At 37.2% G+C, this 17,085-nt stretch overlaps 1 protein-coding gene across 9 annotated transcripts in view; it reads right to left on the reverse strand.

The window, feature by feature from the left end:
• Positions 1-6,279: 6,279 nt before the first annotated feature.
• Positions 6,280-17,085, reverse strand: part of MYBL1 (MYB proto-oncogene like 1) — a 33,563-nt gene continuing 22,757 nt past the window's right edge. For 5 of the 9 annotated variants that reach the window (XM_036338410.1, XM_036338408.1, XM_036338407.1 and 2 more), the window contains 7 exons: positions 16,478-16,846; positions 13,371-13,513; positions 12,450-12,564; positions 11,510-11,626; positions 11,318-11,422; positions 10,699-10,878; positions 6,280-8,882 (listed from right to left, as the gene is read on the reverse strand). In XM_036338410.1, the coding sequence (XP_036194303.1) occupies positions 8,754-8,882; positions 10,699-10,878; positions 11,318-11,422; positions 11,510-11,626; positions 12,450-12,564; positions 13,371-13,513; positions 16,478-16,846 (1,158 nt within the window). In that variant the 3' untranslated portion in view covers positions 6,280-8,753. The remainder of the gene's footprint in view (positions 8,883-10,698; positions 10,879-11,317; positions 11,423-11,509; positions 11,627-12,449; positions 12,565-13,370; positions 13,514-16,477; positions 16,847-17,085) is intronic. The other 4 variants (XM_036338411.1, XM_036338413.1, XM_036338412.1 and 1 more) reach the window with 2 other exon arrangements.

A 17,085-nucleotide genomic window follows, 5' to 3' on the forward strand; every position in this document is an offset into this window, starting at 1 on the left:
TTTTCTGTGTTTCAACATAGTCTGAATGTAGAACAGGTCTTGGAACCAGAAGACCCAAGTTCAAAACACAGCTCTTCCACTTACCACCTACCTACAAACGCAGTTGTAGGTCTTTTGGGGCCCAAAGCTTTTACAATTTGGGTGGCCCTTCTTTACAAAATTGAGAGCAGAATGAATATTTCTGTGGAATGAAAAAAGGAAATAACACACTTGGCCAGAATTGTAGATTTTGTAGATTTTGATCTTTGCTTCTGAGATGTCTTTAGGTGATTTACCAGAAATGCTTCCTGATTGCAATCTGGTTGCCCCACCCCCCATACCACGTGATTCTTGAACTCAGAGGAGCCCTGCAAAGGGGGGCCCTGAAGTTTTAGCTTCATTTGCTTTATATTAAATACACCTCTGCCAGTAGATGTTGAGCAGGTGGCATAACTTCTCTGGTCATTAGTTTGCTCATCTATAGAATGGAGTCGTAATGGCTACCTCAGGAGGCTGCTGTGAGCACCAAATGAAATAATGAAGAAACCAAAGTTGGAACCCAGTAGGCACCACACAGGCTGGTTATTATTCCCTAACACCAATGCACTGCATTGCTCCAGTTCCTTGTAGAAACTAATTCCCTTTCGGTTAGATTATAATTTTTAAACAATCTATGTTTTCCTTTCTTGTCTTTTTTTTTTTTTTCCCTGAAAAAAGCTTTATTCTTTCCATTTGGTCCAATGCATGGGAGAGGGCTTCAGGGTGGTTAAAAGAATGGCTAGTAGTTTTGGGGGAGAGGCTCAGGCAAAAGCCAGACACCAGGGCATGCAGAGGAGCCCCTCAAAGGCCTCTGGGCTCCAAGGGCTCCTAGTCGTGCTTGAGGGTGAGCCTTTGGAAGAGCTACTTGCCCAGCCCAGCCTGGGGGCCCACCAGCCTGCAGAGGTGAGTGAGGTGTAGCCCATTTTCTTGATGAGTTTCACCTGCTCACCCTAGAAGTGGTTCTCCAGGAACTCACAGAGACGAGCTTGTGCTCGGGCAGAACCTCTAGGGCCTGCAGCTCCAAAAGGACCTGGTTCAGGTTCCTCTCCAAGGCCGGGGCTGCTTCCATGGCGTCCTGAGTTTTGCCCACTTATCTCGGGGAGACTTCCTGGAAGAGAATGTGGCCACCACATTGGTTTTCATCTTTGAGAGATGCTCGGAGCACTCGAGCTTCTTGTCAACTCGAGGAAGAAGTGGCCCACGCCCTCGAGAGCCACATCTTTGCAGTGGAAATAGAAGCAGAGCGAGAGGTAGGTGCGGGAGGCCCGCAGATGCAGGCTGTCCAGGCGGTTGATGGCCGCCTCCACCTCGTTGGAATAATGCTGACAAATTTGGGAGCTCATGGTTGGTGGTTGTTTGGCAATAAGGAATTAAGGTAGAAAAAACAACAACAGCGTGTTGGCTGGTCTCAGAGGTGTTTCTGAAGGTGGGGACTAGATAAGACGATGGAAAGTGGCCGGAGGCTGGAAGAAGGGGGTGTCCTGGGGTTTGTTCTGTCCAAACACTGTTGAAGCAAGAGACAGATCCAGGACCGCCGAGGGCACAGTCTCTTACGCCATTTTTTATGGATTTTTAGACTAGTAGATTTTGTTTGTTTTTACAAACCCTTCTCTAGCAATGTATAGCTAAAATAGGAAGCGAGTAAAGCTACACTTTATCTGGGCCTTCCCTTAATTATTTCTCCTGAAAACAGTGCCTAGTAAAATCTTTCTTTTTTTTTTTTTTTTTTTTTTTTTTTTTGGACGCGCTGATGCAGTTAGAAAGAGGTTAGGGGACTAAGAGATTCAACGGCTCTGGCCTGTGAGCAGACGGGCCATTCATAACTTTGTAGTTTCTAATTCACAGCAGTCTCAGATGAATTTCCTGCCCAAGCTGGTCTGCTTATGGGACAAAAGCCTGGAGATGTGTTTGTTTCACGCCCCATTGAAGGCGCACACTGCTCAGGGCTGGCCCCTCTGGTGGCCTATATCCATCAGTGATTTGGTTTTTACAAATCACTACAGGGGAATCCAGGTTCAGCAGCACATATATATGCTTTCTTTCATCCTACTGGGACTCCACCACAAGCCTTTTTATTTTGTAAGTAACCCACAAAAGTTTCAATTACCTATTTCCTGTTACTGCTTCCTACCAACAAAAAATACCTTTGTCTGCAGTGATTTCTCCAAAATGTTATGAAAAGTCTGAAGGTGCCTCCAGAAAGTTGCCCCTAAGTCATTTATTCCCCCTCCGAGGGCCATTTTCATGTGGCTGCATTTTACCTGATATTCTACGGGCTCTCACAACCAAGGACTAATTAGGTCCCTGTAAAGTAATACACGACGTGAGGAAAGATGCTAATGCCCCTACAGGCAAGAGATGCCACGTGTCTCATTTCATTTTAGTCAATTAACCTCAGCTTTAGTCCTGCCTCTGTGAAAGCAATGTTTCCGCAGTTACAACTACTCCAGCTTCAGCTCAGTTACCTCACCTACTGTAGTAATGGAAGAGGAACAGAAGGGAGAGCTACCAGGTGGGGAGGAGAGATGAACCTGAAAAGGAGGCTTGGCACAATCTCAAAAACATAACTATCAACAATAAAAAAGATTTTTATTTTTTTTAAAAAAGCAGGTCTGGGGCTAAGGGGCCAGAAAATGGGCCATTTACAACCTCTGAGTGCTGCAGAGAAGAAACAAGAAACTAATGAACTAATTTTAAAGAGTGGGTGATGAGGCATAGCTATTATTTGCCAAGATTTCTCTTATTAAAACTATAGCATTCTCTTTTATATTAAAAAAAGGATAGCCCTGACCGGTTTGGCTCAGTGGATAGAGCGTCAGCCTCCGGACTGAAGAGTCCCAGGTTCGATTCCGGTCAAGGACATGTACCTTGGTTGCGGGCACATCCCCAGTGGCGGGTGTGCAGGAGGCAGCTGATCGATGTTTCTCTCTCATTGATGTTTCTTATTCTCTATCCCTCTCCCTTCCTCTCTGTAAAAAAATCAATAAAGTATATTTAAAAAAAAGGATATATGTGCAAAATACTTAGAGATAATTGAATACTTATAAGCAAATTTCCTTAAATACTAAAAGTAAATGCCTGGTCATTGTGCATTCTATAAGAGATAGGTTAACCTCAGTTTAAAATAAATTTATAAAAGTGGCAAAAAGTATATCTACTTTGATTTATCAATGTTGATTCTATGGTAAATTTCACTATACTACCTCTCTTAAGGTATCTGATCCACCTCTTTATATCCCAGTCCAAAAGTATGAAAATTTGTACTAATCCCTACTGTTGCTCTTTCCAAAGCTAAACTGATTTTTTTCTTCTACTTTTTTTGGGGGAAAGTGGGGGGGGGGCATCAGTATAGCTCAGTAAGTGGTGATTTCTAATAAGGAGAGTGTGCCCAACCCTATGTCTAGGGAGAATGCTTCCCACATACACACACATGGATGCATATTTATTAGATAAATAAATGAACCCCCCCTACCCCCACCCCAAGGCTCTTCTCAGCAACCCTCCCACCCAGGGCAACCACTATCCTAACTTCAAATACCATAAATTAGTTTAGCCTGTTTGTACTTCCATAGATATGGAAACATACACTATATACTCTTTTGTGCATTATGCTTAATTTTAAATTTAAGACTCAACCCAAATCTCAATGGATTGAATGCGAGCTCAACAAAGCACTGTGTGATTTTAGACAAGGCTCTTAACCTAAGCCTGTTTTCATCCATAAGAGTGGATTATAATAAGGTTTACCTAATACAGTTGTTGAAAGGATTAAATGAAATAATGTACGTGACTGGTACATGGCTTCAGCTGCTATGTTGTCCTATGTTAGTCTGTGAACTTCTGGGTGGTGCAAGACCCCTGAGTTGTGCTAACCCAACAATTCCTTATAGTATAGGGGGGATGGGGAATCCATACTATCCAAACCATTTTCTTATTCTCAAATGAGTATCCACAAATAAAATATTAAGCTTGGCTATTGATCTCACTTGCGGCCAAAGGAGAAGATATGCAATTTCTATTACACACTTATTCATCTCCCCTTCTAGAACATCGGCTTCCTTAAGGGAAGGGTCATGTCCCATTTATCACAGTATCCCCAGGACCTAGCACCAGGTACTGTAAGCACTCAGTTAAGTATTGGTTGCTAGTTCAAAGAATCAATAAGTGCTAATTGTCTTGGGGCTTAGGAAATTATGTCAGAATTTGGCCCAATCTTTTGAGCTCTGGATTGGCAAAATGACAGTAGTAAAATCAAAATAAAGTCAATCTCCCTCCCTCTTACCCTGTGCTGGCCAGGAAAATCCAATCTAGCGCATTCTATACTTGGAACTAGAATAAGCACCCAGGTCTGAGACCTTCAGGAATAAGGACAGTGTACTACACTGCTTTCAATACTGAGTTTGCTCAAATTCAACAGCTTTTAATGTATTAATGCCAAGATACAAAGTTTTCAAAAACACTCTCTTCCCAACAGGTCAGCCATAAATAATTTTTTTCCTGGTACATTTCATCTTGGTGTATGATATAGTTCACATATTCTTGACTGTTTCTTTTTTTAAAAAAACAAGAAAGGGGGAAAGTGTAATGTTAGGATGCAATTTCACTTGGTTCATTTTCCCCTCCACTACTTACTTAAAAATAAATTTTCACTTCTCACAGAGTGAAGTGCTTCTTCAAAAACTACCATCTGTGTTATATTACAGTTAAAATTCTGATTGGCTGGCAATCCTATCACTCTATAATTGGATAAATCGAGCAGGAAATTACATGATTATAAAATGAGCTAAAAGATTTTTAAGAAAACAGTTTACTGACTATAAAGCAAAACCAGTGTCATGCAGATAATAAACCAAAGCTATTTATAATCTGTTGCATAAAATAAGTATGGTTAATATTCTCCACGTCATGACTAATTTTTAAAAATTCTTCAATTTAATACTTACTGAGATTTTCTAAGTACCCTGCTTAGACACAGGAGCTATAGATAGCAATCCCTACTTTTCAAACCAAAGTCTAGTGGGAGTTTTATGGAAGCACTAAGATAATGAGGAAACGATTCACAGATCTGTGCCCTGAAAGTTGAGTAAGATGTTAACAGGCTAAGGAGACAAACGCAGTGATGCAGAAAGAACATTGCACACACAGGCATGGAGACAGGAGCATGCGCATAAATGTTCTTGGAAGACCCAAGTCACCAGTCCACATTAGAAAGTGAAGAATTACTTAGGCATCAGACAACTATGAAGGTCTCTGAATACGAGAAATGTGACATCTGCTTTCTAAATGTGTTTTTTTTTGTTTTTTGTTTTTTTAAAATATATTTTATTGATTTTTTACAGAGAGGAAGGGAGAGAGATAGTTAGAAACATCGATGAGCGAGAAACATCGATCAGCTGCCTCCTGCACATCTCCCACTGGGGATGTGCCCGCAACCCAGGTACATGCCCTTGACCGGAATCGAACCTGGGACCTTTCAGTCCGCAGGCCAACGCTCTATCCACTGAGCCAAATCGGTTTCGGCTTCTAAATGTGTTTTTTATGCTGAATATAAGAAGAGATCTGCCTTGTCCTCAGCAGTTACATTACACACTGGTTTCATGTGTCAGTCTCACACTTAATACAAGTAGTCTACTGAGAGGTAAACTCATTTCTGGCGGGTGAATCCATCAAATTTCTGAGCCTAAAAGGCTAAAGGTAAAATCTGGATTAATTCACCCAGGCAATGTAATAATCCATAGACCTGACTGGGGGACCAGTTGACCTTGCCCAGGTGATGCCCAGGTGACACCCAGATGTCACTGAACGGTTTCTTTATGTGTCTGTAGAATGGAGAGCAGAGCGATTAAGTGAAATAATCCAATTAGAGATTAAGGAATGGAACTAGATCAGTGGTCTTATGCAGGCTGAGAATTTACAACAGATTTCAATGTGAGGGGTGAGGGAAGGACAGGAGACTTCTCATTGGATGATCGAATGGAAGGCCACATGATTAAGGGGCAGAACAAAGGCAGGGCAGGTTCAAGTTGAGAAAAAGAGGACATGATGCATTTAAGGTGCTGACAGAGAGTCATGTGGAACTATTTAAAGACAGTTTAACATAAGGCTCAGAAAGAGGCTCAAGAGTTGTGTTAATAGATAAAATCACCCATAAAGGGAGTCCTAAAGGAGAAAAGAGCTCTAAGCACAGAATGTTGGGGTGAGTCCTTAAGGTTTGATGAATAGCATAACACACAAAACCAAAGTGAAATGAGCAATGCCAAGTCAACTTGTACACAGATGCTTTATTTCTAATGTTAATTAATAGTCAACACTAAGCGAGATTCTCTCGCAATGGAAAGTTTTCCAATACATCAAGAAACTCAATTTAGTCAGGATAATTGCTGTATTAATATGAAAACCTTACAACGAAATACAGTATTATATATGTGTACCAGTTTCCATGCAAGTATGGCTGCTACATGTATGTCTGGCATTTTTATAACATACTGAAAGAAATTCAAATGAACACAACAGTATAAAGGTGACTTAAGATGCCTGACATGCTTAAGATATTAAAAGTTCTTGCAAAAAGCAACAAAGCAGTTAACTAAAGGATTCAACCAATACCAACCCAAGTAGTACTATATCCAATAATCCCAGGCTTCTTTACAATATACTACCTTTGGAATAATTTAATGCTCAAGAAAAATTATGCTTTAAAAAATATAGCTCTCCAAAGATATTATACTTTGGTGATTGGATACTATGTACATCTAAGGGCTACATAAATTAAAAAATAAAAATAAAAAACAGAAAACAAAAAAATGAACCATTATGTGCTATTAGTTCAAGGCAACTAAAATTGAAATGATCCAGTATGATTTTGCTACAATCATTGGTTTTACAAAGTGAAATTTCTGTGAGAAGTTCACTAATTAGGAAGCAATCAACATACTTAACAAACATGCTAAGAAGATTCCAATTGGTCCATCTATTTGTTATCAACAAGGCATAATCTTAGTACTAGACATTTTCTTCACTTCTCACTACATCTGATATGCAACAATGAGCTAGTGGGTTTAAATAGCTTAAACCCTATTAGGTCTATTGTTCAAGAGCTAGGCATTAAAATACTTAGTATTTCCATTTCTATTAACAGAGACCTCAGAAAATCTTAAGCTGTTTTTGTCTTAAGGCATAGTATTTTGGTATTTGCAAGAATCTGCCTGGTAATGGTTGATTCCATTAAGTTAACTTGAGAACCTGCCATCATTTGCTTTTTTTCTTTTCAAACAGTGCAAGTGGTGGTCGCTCTTTCCTTCTCTCATAGCAGCATACTTCAGGGGTGGAGAGGGAGAGAGTGTGTCAATTATAAATAAAAATTAAAACTACAGTGTACAATTCTATTTACCTGTCAGTGTTTAAGTTGACAGCACACTATTATATGCCTCAAAAATATTACATAAAATCTCTACACAAAAGCAAATAAAGACATTCTTTCAAGAAGAAATAAAATAAGTGCAAACACCTAAAACAGGCAACTGAAGCAACTGTTGTAACCTGTAGAGAAACACAAAACATTTTTTAAAAGGACAAAATATTTTTATAAATAAAAGATAATGTTCTCTATTTCTGAAACATAGAGTAAATATAACAAACTTCTAAGTGCAAACTGTTTTTAGGGACCAAAGTACCATATTATTTTTTAAACAAAATGCAAAAATTTCAAACACATATACAAATTACCAGATTAATTTATATGAACCCTCCCTGTATAATTTAAAAAGAAAATATTAAATTATTATTTAGTACATTTTTAGAACTACTTTGTAACCAACATGATTTAAAGGGCATAGTGCAATACTTAGGTAGATGTGACATACAGTATAGATATTGTATTCTTTGCAGCTATAACTTACTACTGTTTCATACTTAAAAGTCAAAATTGTTCTTATGTAAGCTTTAACAACAGGAAACAACACTAGCTTCTAGACACCCTGTATAGGTATAAATATCTACATTTAAGCTTTAAAAATGAAAATAAATTATAAAAACAGACTTCTTTCCAATTTACAAAGTTTTCCTGCTCCGATATACTGTACAATACATTCAACAAACTCTCAGATCTTCTGAGACTTATGAAGAAAATACTGACTCTTTACAAAAGAAAAAACCCTTTTTCTATGCATTTTGTTTTCAGTACTATGCTCAAATAAATACATTTAACACTGTAGTTAATTTTATTGTTTTTGAAAAATACCAAAATTTAGTAGTGCAACGTTCTATCCTTCAACTTCCTTTCCATTGTGTTTCTTTGTAAATGGTAGGCTAAGTAAATCAGCACTTTGGCAAAAGTACTTCATAAAACCATGTGTGCTTCCCATACATAGACTAATTTCAGAAATTACACATACTCTGTAACAAAACTGCAGCATTAAGAGAGTAGCAACATATATCTTCTGAAGAAAATATGTGAGAATTTACTTTTAGAATATCCATAAACAGTCTAATATGATTTTCCCATCTTGCTCTTTAAAAACAATTTTTAAAAATCTCATCTCTTAAAAGATAAATTACAAAACTGCCTACCCCTTAAGCGGCTTAGCTTTCTGCCTGCTTATTATGAAAAAAGATGCAAACCGTTTTAGGGCTGTATTAAAACCTTAAAAACAATTAATTGACACAAATTTCATTGTAACCTAATTTAGTATAGGCTATACTAAGGGAGTGGGGCATTTCATCAGCTTTAATAACAATTACAGTATGAGAGCTCTTGAAGTGCTGCTGGTGGCTGTGTAAGTGCTCAAATATCTTCTTGCTTGTTCAGTCATAATGAGTTGGTCTTCTGTCTTCCCATAAACCACTGTTTCCCATTCACAGTTTGACTAGAGAGGAAATATTAATAGTAATGTTAACATTACTAAAACAATTATCCATACTACTTCACAATTACACGTTTAAAAGGTAATTATTTTAATTGATTGGATATTTGATAAGTAGTTATAAAAAATATTTGGATAATGGCATTGTGATTCTTTTTAAATAATGTTATGCTTTAAAAATACATACTGAAATATTTTTGGTCACTCTTTGGCTATCTATATTGTTTACACGCCAGTGGAGGCAGTTTAAAAGCTTTATGTCTTGCAAAATAAGAAATACAGTCATAGCACAAAGTCAAGTTTATGTTTGTTTCTTGTGTTTTCTGCCCTTATTATAAAGATTATTACTTTATAGGTATGACCTGCTGTGTAATAAATTTTTCTGAAAAGCTTTGTATTAAACAGTTGGAAATCAAATTATCTTAAATCAATTAAGAGAATATGCTGCAAGTCCCTTTGAAAAGCAGTGGCTCAAGACAGAGATGAGGTGGCTATACTTGATTGCCAAAGATGTTTTCAAGGAATGCTTAAATGTCAGGGATGCTGGTGCTGCAGTCATTGTGGTATAAAGAAAACTTCCTCCTCAATGAACTCTCAAATTCTCTGGTTTGAATTCTTCAGATAACATAGTAAAAAATTCCAGCCATTTGCAATTACATAATGGCTGCATAGCAACAGGAAAAAGATGGTTTTACAACTTTTGAGCCAAAAAGTTCACTGGAAACCATTGAACAAAATCAAACTGCAACTGATTCCAACCACTTACCTTTCAAGTAGCAATTGGGGCTATATTTATGTGTTATAGGAAAGAGGTGCCAGAAGTGAATTTAGATATCTTTAGTTTAAAAATGAAATAATACACACCCCTATGTTCATTCCAGCATTATTTACAATGACCAAGATTTGGAAGCAGCACAAGTGTCCATCAGTAGACGAGTGGATAAAAAAGCTGTGGCACATTTACACAATGGAATACAGTAGTACAGCGGTAAAGAAGGATATCTTACCTTTTGCAACTGCATGGATGGACCTGAAGAGTATTATGCTAAGTGAAATAAGCCAGTCAGAGAAAGACAAGTACCATATGATTTCACTCACAGTTGAAATCTAATGAACAAAGTAAACTAACAAACAAAATAGAAGCAAACTCATAGACACAGAGGACAGACAGGAGGGGGGGTTGCAGGGCTGGGTGAAAAGGGGAAGGGATTAAGTAAAAAAAAAAACAACAACAAAAAAAACACACACACATACCTCGTAGACACCAACAACATTATGGTGATCACCAAAGGGAAAGGGAGTGGATAGAAGTAGAAGAGGGTAAAAGGGGTATAAATAGTGATGAAAGGAGACTTGACTTGGGGTGGTAAACACACAATACAATATAATACAGAAGATGCAGTATAGAATTGTACACCTGAAACCTATATAATTTTATTAACCAATGTGGAAGGAAAGGAGAGAGGGAGGAAGGGAGAGAGAAAGGGAGGGAAAGAGGAGGTGGAGGGAGGGAGGGAGGGAGGGAGAAAGGAAGGAAGGAAAGGAGGAAGGAAATGAAGGAAAAAATGAAATAGTGATTAGGAAATCACCAGACAAGTCTCTCACTACAATTCCAATTGTTTAGTTTATATGTGGCCCGTTAAAGGAGTCCCTCAAAAACCCGTTTAGTTTGAGTGACAAAATAATAATGAATGTTTAGTTACTGTTATAATCACTGTCAAATTTAAAAAGAAAAAGCATAATTTGTGATCAGTAAGTCCAAAGTGATAACTGAATAAACAACAACAAAAATCATTAAAAGAAATTTATAAATTCATACCTGAAGATTCTTTTCCAATGTGACAACTTTGGAAGTGTTAGGGTTTGGTTTCTTTTTATTAAGTGTATATGTTTTGTTGGTTAAATTTATATCTTGTTTTTCAGGAGTCAAGTTGCACCTATTGTCATGTATTTCCAATAATGGTATCATTAATAAAGATGTTGTAAAAATATTTTCTGACTAAGAGAGAAAAAAGAGGAAAATAAAATAACTAATTCAAAAACAGTGACAAATAGAGGGACTACTGAGGAAGGGTAGTGGAAGCCTTGTTAATTTTCCTCTAAGAAAGCTTTTGGCTCTGATAAAATTTCTAGTAATGTAGTAAAATTAAATATTTCAGAAATAAACCAAAGATAAATACTGAAATTTAAAGTTTTAAGAACTACCACTTTTTGATATCATACATCAAAGAGACCCAACTCCTCTCAAAACAAAAACATATAAAAAGCAAGGAAGTAAAAAGAAATATTCTCTAAAGTTACATGCTTCTTTCTGAATTAAGCAGAATAACACTAAAGGAAACTTTGTATGACTCTCTAATGAACAGACCACAATGAGTAAGAAACAAGAAGCACTAGGACTTACAGCAACCATTATTTTTTTAAAAATCTTTACAAACCTGTGTGTCTGGAATGTCTTCAGTCAATAGTTGAGGACCTGGTTCTTCTTTTTCCCAATTATCCAAAACTAGTGATTTTCTGACTTTCTTCACAGAAGCAGTATGCTAGAATGAATAATTTACAACAAAAACTTATGGCAAAGTCACTTGGCTATGATAAGGCTTTTATTAACAATGATACCAAAAGATTACCTCTTGTTTGCAGCTTTTGTAAACAGGTTCATCTTCCTCTTTGAGGAATATGTCCGTTCCAGTTTCTTCTTTTAGAACTTCCCGAATATCTTCTTCCAAGAAGGCAAGTGGCTGCGACTAAATTGTTTTTTAAAGGGTTTTTAAAAAGTCTTTTATACCAATTCCTTTTTCTCTCATATAAAAACCCAGCTTTTATATTTTTTCATTAGTGGCTTAATTTTCTCCCAGTCCCTTTTGATACATAAGTTGAATAAATTAATCAACTAACCAGTTTTATGGCAAAAACAATATTGTACCTTGCAAGCATTGAATGAAGTGTGGCACTTTTTCACATATATATGTGAAAGCACACATCACACTTCCCATCTCTATTCATGAACTACTGTTGCTAACACTATTATTAAAATTATTTTAATAGAAGCAACTAATTAAGCACATATTACTTAAAACTTAGGGCCACCAGTTTTATTTCTATTATCTCTTTTATCTTCCCAATAACCTTCTGGAGTATGTTTTTTCAACTCCATTGAACAGAAGAGAAAACTGAGCCTTAAAGAGATATCCTGATCGATCAGTTTTAAAAATATTATTAGGAAAGTGCTTATGTATATTAAAATATTAAAATTATTTCATTCTACTACAGGTAACTACTACTGAAACTACGAAAAGCTTGGTTTTAGTGTTCAGAAAAGAGCTCTGCTGACACTTGGTTTGCTCTCTCGATGATATAGCATTAAGTAAAAATTCACAATAGCCAAGCAAAGGTTTATTTACAAGTCAAAAAAGAGAGATTAACACAAAGTCAAACTTGTAAGTCAAGAGATAAAATTTTTATCAGCTTCAGTGAACAGCATTTTTAAAAAATGTTAAAAAGCAAGGACAAAAATAAAACTTTGTTTTTATTAAAATTAGGAAAATTCTTTAAAAAGAGTATACATACCACAATTTTTAGCGGTCCATATTTTTTCTCCTGAGCAGCTAGCGCATTCTTAAAAGGAGTAGGAGTTCTTGGTGTGGTACCCAATATAGATCTTCTAATCGTAGGTGTTCTAAACCTATCCAATCATTTAGATATTTGTATTACAATCAAAATTTGTCTTCAAAGGAATTAAGGAAGGCAAAGTCATGATAAAAAGCACACACTAAATTTATCTTGCATATACACATGCTTTATTTAAACACTAGAGGCTTGGTGCACGAAATTCGTGCAGGGGAAGGGGGTCCCTCAGCCCGGCCTGCACCCTCTCGCAATCCAGGACCGCTGGCTCCTAACCACTCACCTGTCTGCCTGATCAGCCCTAACCACTCTGCCTGCCTGCCTGATCACCCCTAACCACTCGCCTGCCTGCCTCATCATCCCTAACTGCTTGCCTGTCTGCCTGATCACCCCTAACCACCTCTGCCTGCCTGCCTGATCGCCCCTAACCATTCTGCCTGCCTGATCGCCCCTAACTGTTCACCTGCCTGCCTGGTCACCCCTAACCGCCTCTGCCTCAACCCCTGGTGCCATGGCTTCATCCGGAAGGATGTCCAGCTGTCCAGTCTAATTAGCATATTATGCTTTTATTATTATAGATTACAGGACAATTGTAAAGTATGCCTGCTTAAACTAATTCTTATTCCAATCAATTATCTTAAATAGAAAAGAGAACTAATGTAGAAAAAAAATTCAAAGTTTTACACTGCATTTAGCTGGTTTTTAGTCTCCTAAGAATAAATGTAAGGTGATGATTTTTTTTTTCAACTCTAAGTCCCATATGGATAGGGATTATGATATGTGCATAAATGGATAAAAAGTTAATCTATTCTTGAACTCTAATCTTCTAATCTTCTCTAACATAATTATTTAATATCTACTTACCCTACATTTTCCTTTTGATCTTTGGGGGTTGCTTCCTTATGAAGAGGAGTTGTAATAAGAACTTTCTGCCCACAAATAGGGGTTGATGTAAATGAAGGATTCTCTATATTAACTTGTTCATTTCCAGAGCATGTGTTGAAAAACTAAAAAAAAGAAGAGCGTTTATAGTCAATTTCTAGAACATAAATATCCCTGCTTAATTCTATTAAACTGATAAAATTTTCAAATTGTTTCCCAATTTTTCTTAGAAAAGGATTGCCTATAATACCACATTTACATTCCACTCCAGGAAAATTAAGCTCCAGGAGGGCAGGAATTTTTGTTTTGTTCATCACTGCCTTCCTAGAAATTAGAACAGTGTTTAGCACATAATAGGCATTCAAGAAATAGTTGTTTAACAAATATTCAAAAGTTAAGAAACAGTACAAAACTTTTAAAACAAGATATTATCAAATAGGAATCTAAAAACCATAAATAGCCGAACCGGTTTGGCTCAGTGGATAGAGCATTGGCCTGCGGACTCAAGGGTCCCAGGTTCGATTCCGGTCAAGGGCATGTACCTTGGTTGCGGGCACATCCTCACTGGGGGCGTGCAGGAGGCAGCTGATCGATGTTTCTCTCTCATCGATGTTTCTAACTCTCTATCCCTCTCCCTTCTTCTCTGTAAAAAATCAATAAAATATATTTAAAAAATAAATAAATAAATAAAAATAAAAACCATAAATAGCTGCTGTGTTAAATGTAACAGTTTTGTACAACAATGTAACTGAAAAAAAGTTTTATTAGTTTATTAATAAGTGATCTTAAGTGTCCTTTTCTATGAGAATACTTTGGCCAAAACCGGTTTGGCTCAGTGGATAGAGCGTCGGCCTGTGGACTGAAAGGTCCCAGGTTCAATTCCGGTCAAGGGCATGTACCTTGGTTGCGGGCATATCCCCAGTAGGAGGTGTGCAGGAGGCAGCTGGTCGATGTTTCTCTCTCATCGATGTTTCTGACTCTCTATCTCTCTCCCTCCCTCTCTGTAAAAAATCAATAAAATATATTAAAAAAAAAAAAAAAGAGAATACTTTGAATTCAGAATAATGCTTTGCTGACGAGAAATACAGCTGTCTGGCAAATTTACCTATTTACAATACATCTCAGAACCTCCAAGCTGCCAAAACTGGTATCACACAGTCTATTTTCCAAATGACACACTTTACTCATTGGATCTTAACTTACATACAATTGTGAAGTACTAATTTATTTTTGTTGCTAATAGGTGGAAATTGCCATACGGGATGAATTTTAGCTCTATCAATTCTGGATCCTAATATTTGCAAAATACTTAACCCTAAAATTAGCAGTCAAACCCTCTTAAAACCCTGCAACGATGCCCATCAATTATAGGGTAAATTTCAAGCACTTTGCCATTGAATATAAGGTCTTTATAATCATGTCTCACCTTCTCAGCCACTTTCCACCTTAGAATTTACACTCCACCAAAAAATTACTAGTGTGCCCAACCCCGTTTTACCTTCCTCTAGGATAGCGGTTCTCAACCTGTGGGTCGCAACCCCTTTGGAGGTCGAACGACCCTTTCACAGGGGTCACCTAAGACCATCGGAAAACACATATATAATTACATACTGTTTTGTGATTAATCACTATACTTTAATTATGTTCAATTTGTAACAATGAAAATACATACTGCATATCAGATATTTACATTACGATTCAGAACAGTAACAAAATTACAGTTATGAGTAGCAACGAAAATAATTTTATGGTTGGGGGTCACCACAACATGAGGAACTGTATTTAAAAGGTTGCGGCATTAGGAAGGTTGAGAACCACTGTTCTAGGAGCTTTGTAATTTTGAGGGCTGGGCTGGGGGTCACACTATTCACATTGCAATCTATGTAAATGACACCCCCTGAAGGAGGAGAAGGCACAATTTTCAAAAAACATAGTGATTGTGTCCTACCAGACTCACCTCATCTTCCCAACATCAAAACACCTCCAATAATATCTCAGCATCCTCCAGGTTATTTGAGCATTAAATTTCCTTTTTCTCCCATAAAATGTTTGAATCTCTTTCAGGACACCAAACACCAGCTCTGTCTCTTACTAACTAACCTGAACAACTTGCTTAACTTCCGAATTTCATTCCACCGGCCTCCTAAGGTGTTTTGAAAGGGGGTTAACTGAAATGCTATAATAAAAGTGCTTAGGCCCTAGCCGATTTGTCTCAGTGGATACAGCTTCGGCCTGTGGACCAAAGGGTCCCAGGTTTGATGCCAGTCAAGGGCATGTACCTTGGTTGTAGGCTCCTCCCAGGGCCTGGGCAGGGCTCGTGCAAGAGGCAACCAATCAATGTGTTTCTCTCACATCGATGTTTCTCTCTGTCTTTCCCTCTCTCTTCTACTGGCCCTAAAAATCAATAGAAAAAAATATCCTCGGGTGAGGACTAAAATAAATAAATAAATAAGTTATATATATATATATATATATATATATATATATATATATATACACACACACACACACACACACACACACACACACACATATATATATACACATATATATAAAGTGTTTTAGCACATAGCCTAAAACATAGCGTTTATTAAGAAATAGAGATACAGTTTGCTCTACGTATCTCCTGCCGGGGCACATAACTACAGGAAAAAGCAGGTAGTTACTGACATCCTTAGAAAATCTTCTGACATAAAATTCTTACAGTGAGCAGTTGTCTATGGATAGCTGTACCTGATATCTGTTGAATAGCTACTCAGAATACTTGATGTCGGTCTTAGCTCTGCCATTAGATAATGTGGACAAGTCATTTTACCTTTCTGGGTCTATTTCCTGATGAGGCCTATTAAAGATGTGGAACTACATCTAAAACATCCCTTTTAGCTCTAAAAATTGTAAGACACTCTAATGACACTACTGCACTTTGTGAGATACCTTCCAATTTATCAGAGCTTAGCATGCTCATGCATACATTTAAGTAAATTATCCATTTTTTATATATCAAAGCAACGAACCACTAGCAAGGATATTAAAGATGTAATTTAATCTAGCTCATCAACATTTGAAAAGATAAACAGAAACATTACTACCTGTGAAGGAGAAAATGGTAGTGTTTTCACCGGTGTGTGTTTTAATGCTGTATTACTGCCATCATTGAATGTGCCATCACTAAGTTCACTGCCTGGAGACTGACCCACTCGCGTTCTTCTCTTCTTTCTGAGGATGGTTGGTGGAGTACTAAACTTGGCCACATTTGGGGATGTTAAAGGAACCGCCTCACTTTCTGCACCACTGCAATTGTTTTTTTTCCCTTCAAGTACAAGGCTGACGTTAAACTGACATTCCATGGCGCCTTCATTGTGCTGAATACGCATCAGTTTAACTGGAGTGGACTTGACAGGAGAAGTAGTAGCACCAGTAAGATCAAAGCTAGTGACATCACTCCACGCTACAGGATCCTGCAATAAATCAAACTCTTTGAATTAATGCTGTAACCTAGTGAAATCTGATCTTGAACTTGGGATAATTTCCAGTTAATTAGCTACTCATTTTTCTCAGTAGAAATAGGCTTTTCTTTCTTTTCTTGTTCATCTTTTTTTAAGCAAAAGCATTTGAGAGGAACAGATTATAGTTTTACTATGACTCTAATTTGGAATATCCCAAAATAATATTCCATCTAATTCAGTAGCTGGGTAAT

This window comes from Myotis myotis, unplaced genomic scaffold, assembly GCF_014108235.1.
Source record: "Myotis myotis isolate mMyoMyo1 unplaced genomic scaffold, mMyoMyo1.p scaffold_m19_p_16, whole genome shotgun sequence".
Lineage (NCBI taxonomy): Eukaryota > Metazoa > Chordata > Mammalia > Chiroptera > Vespertilionidae > Myotis > Myotis myotis.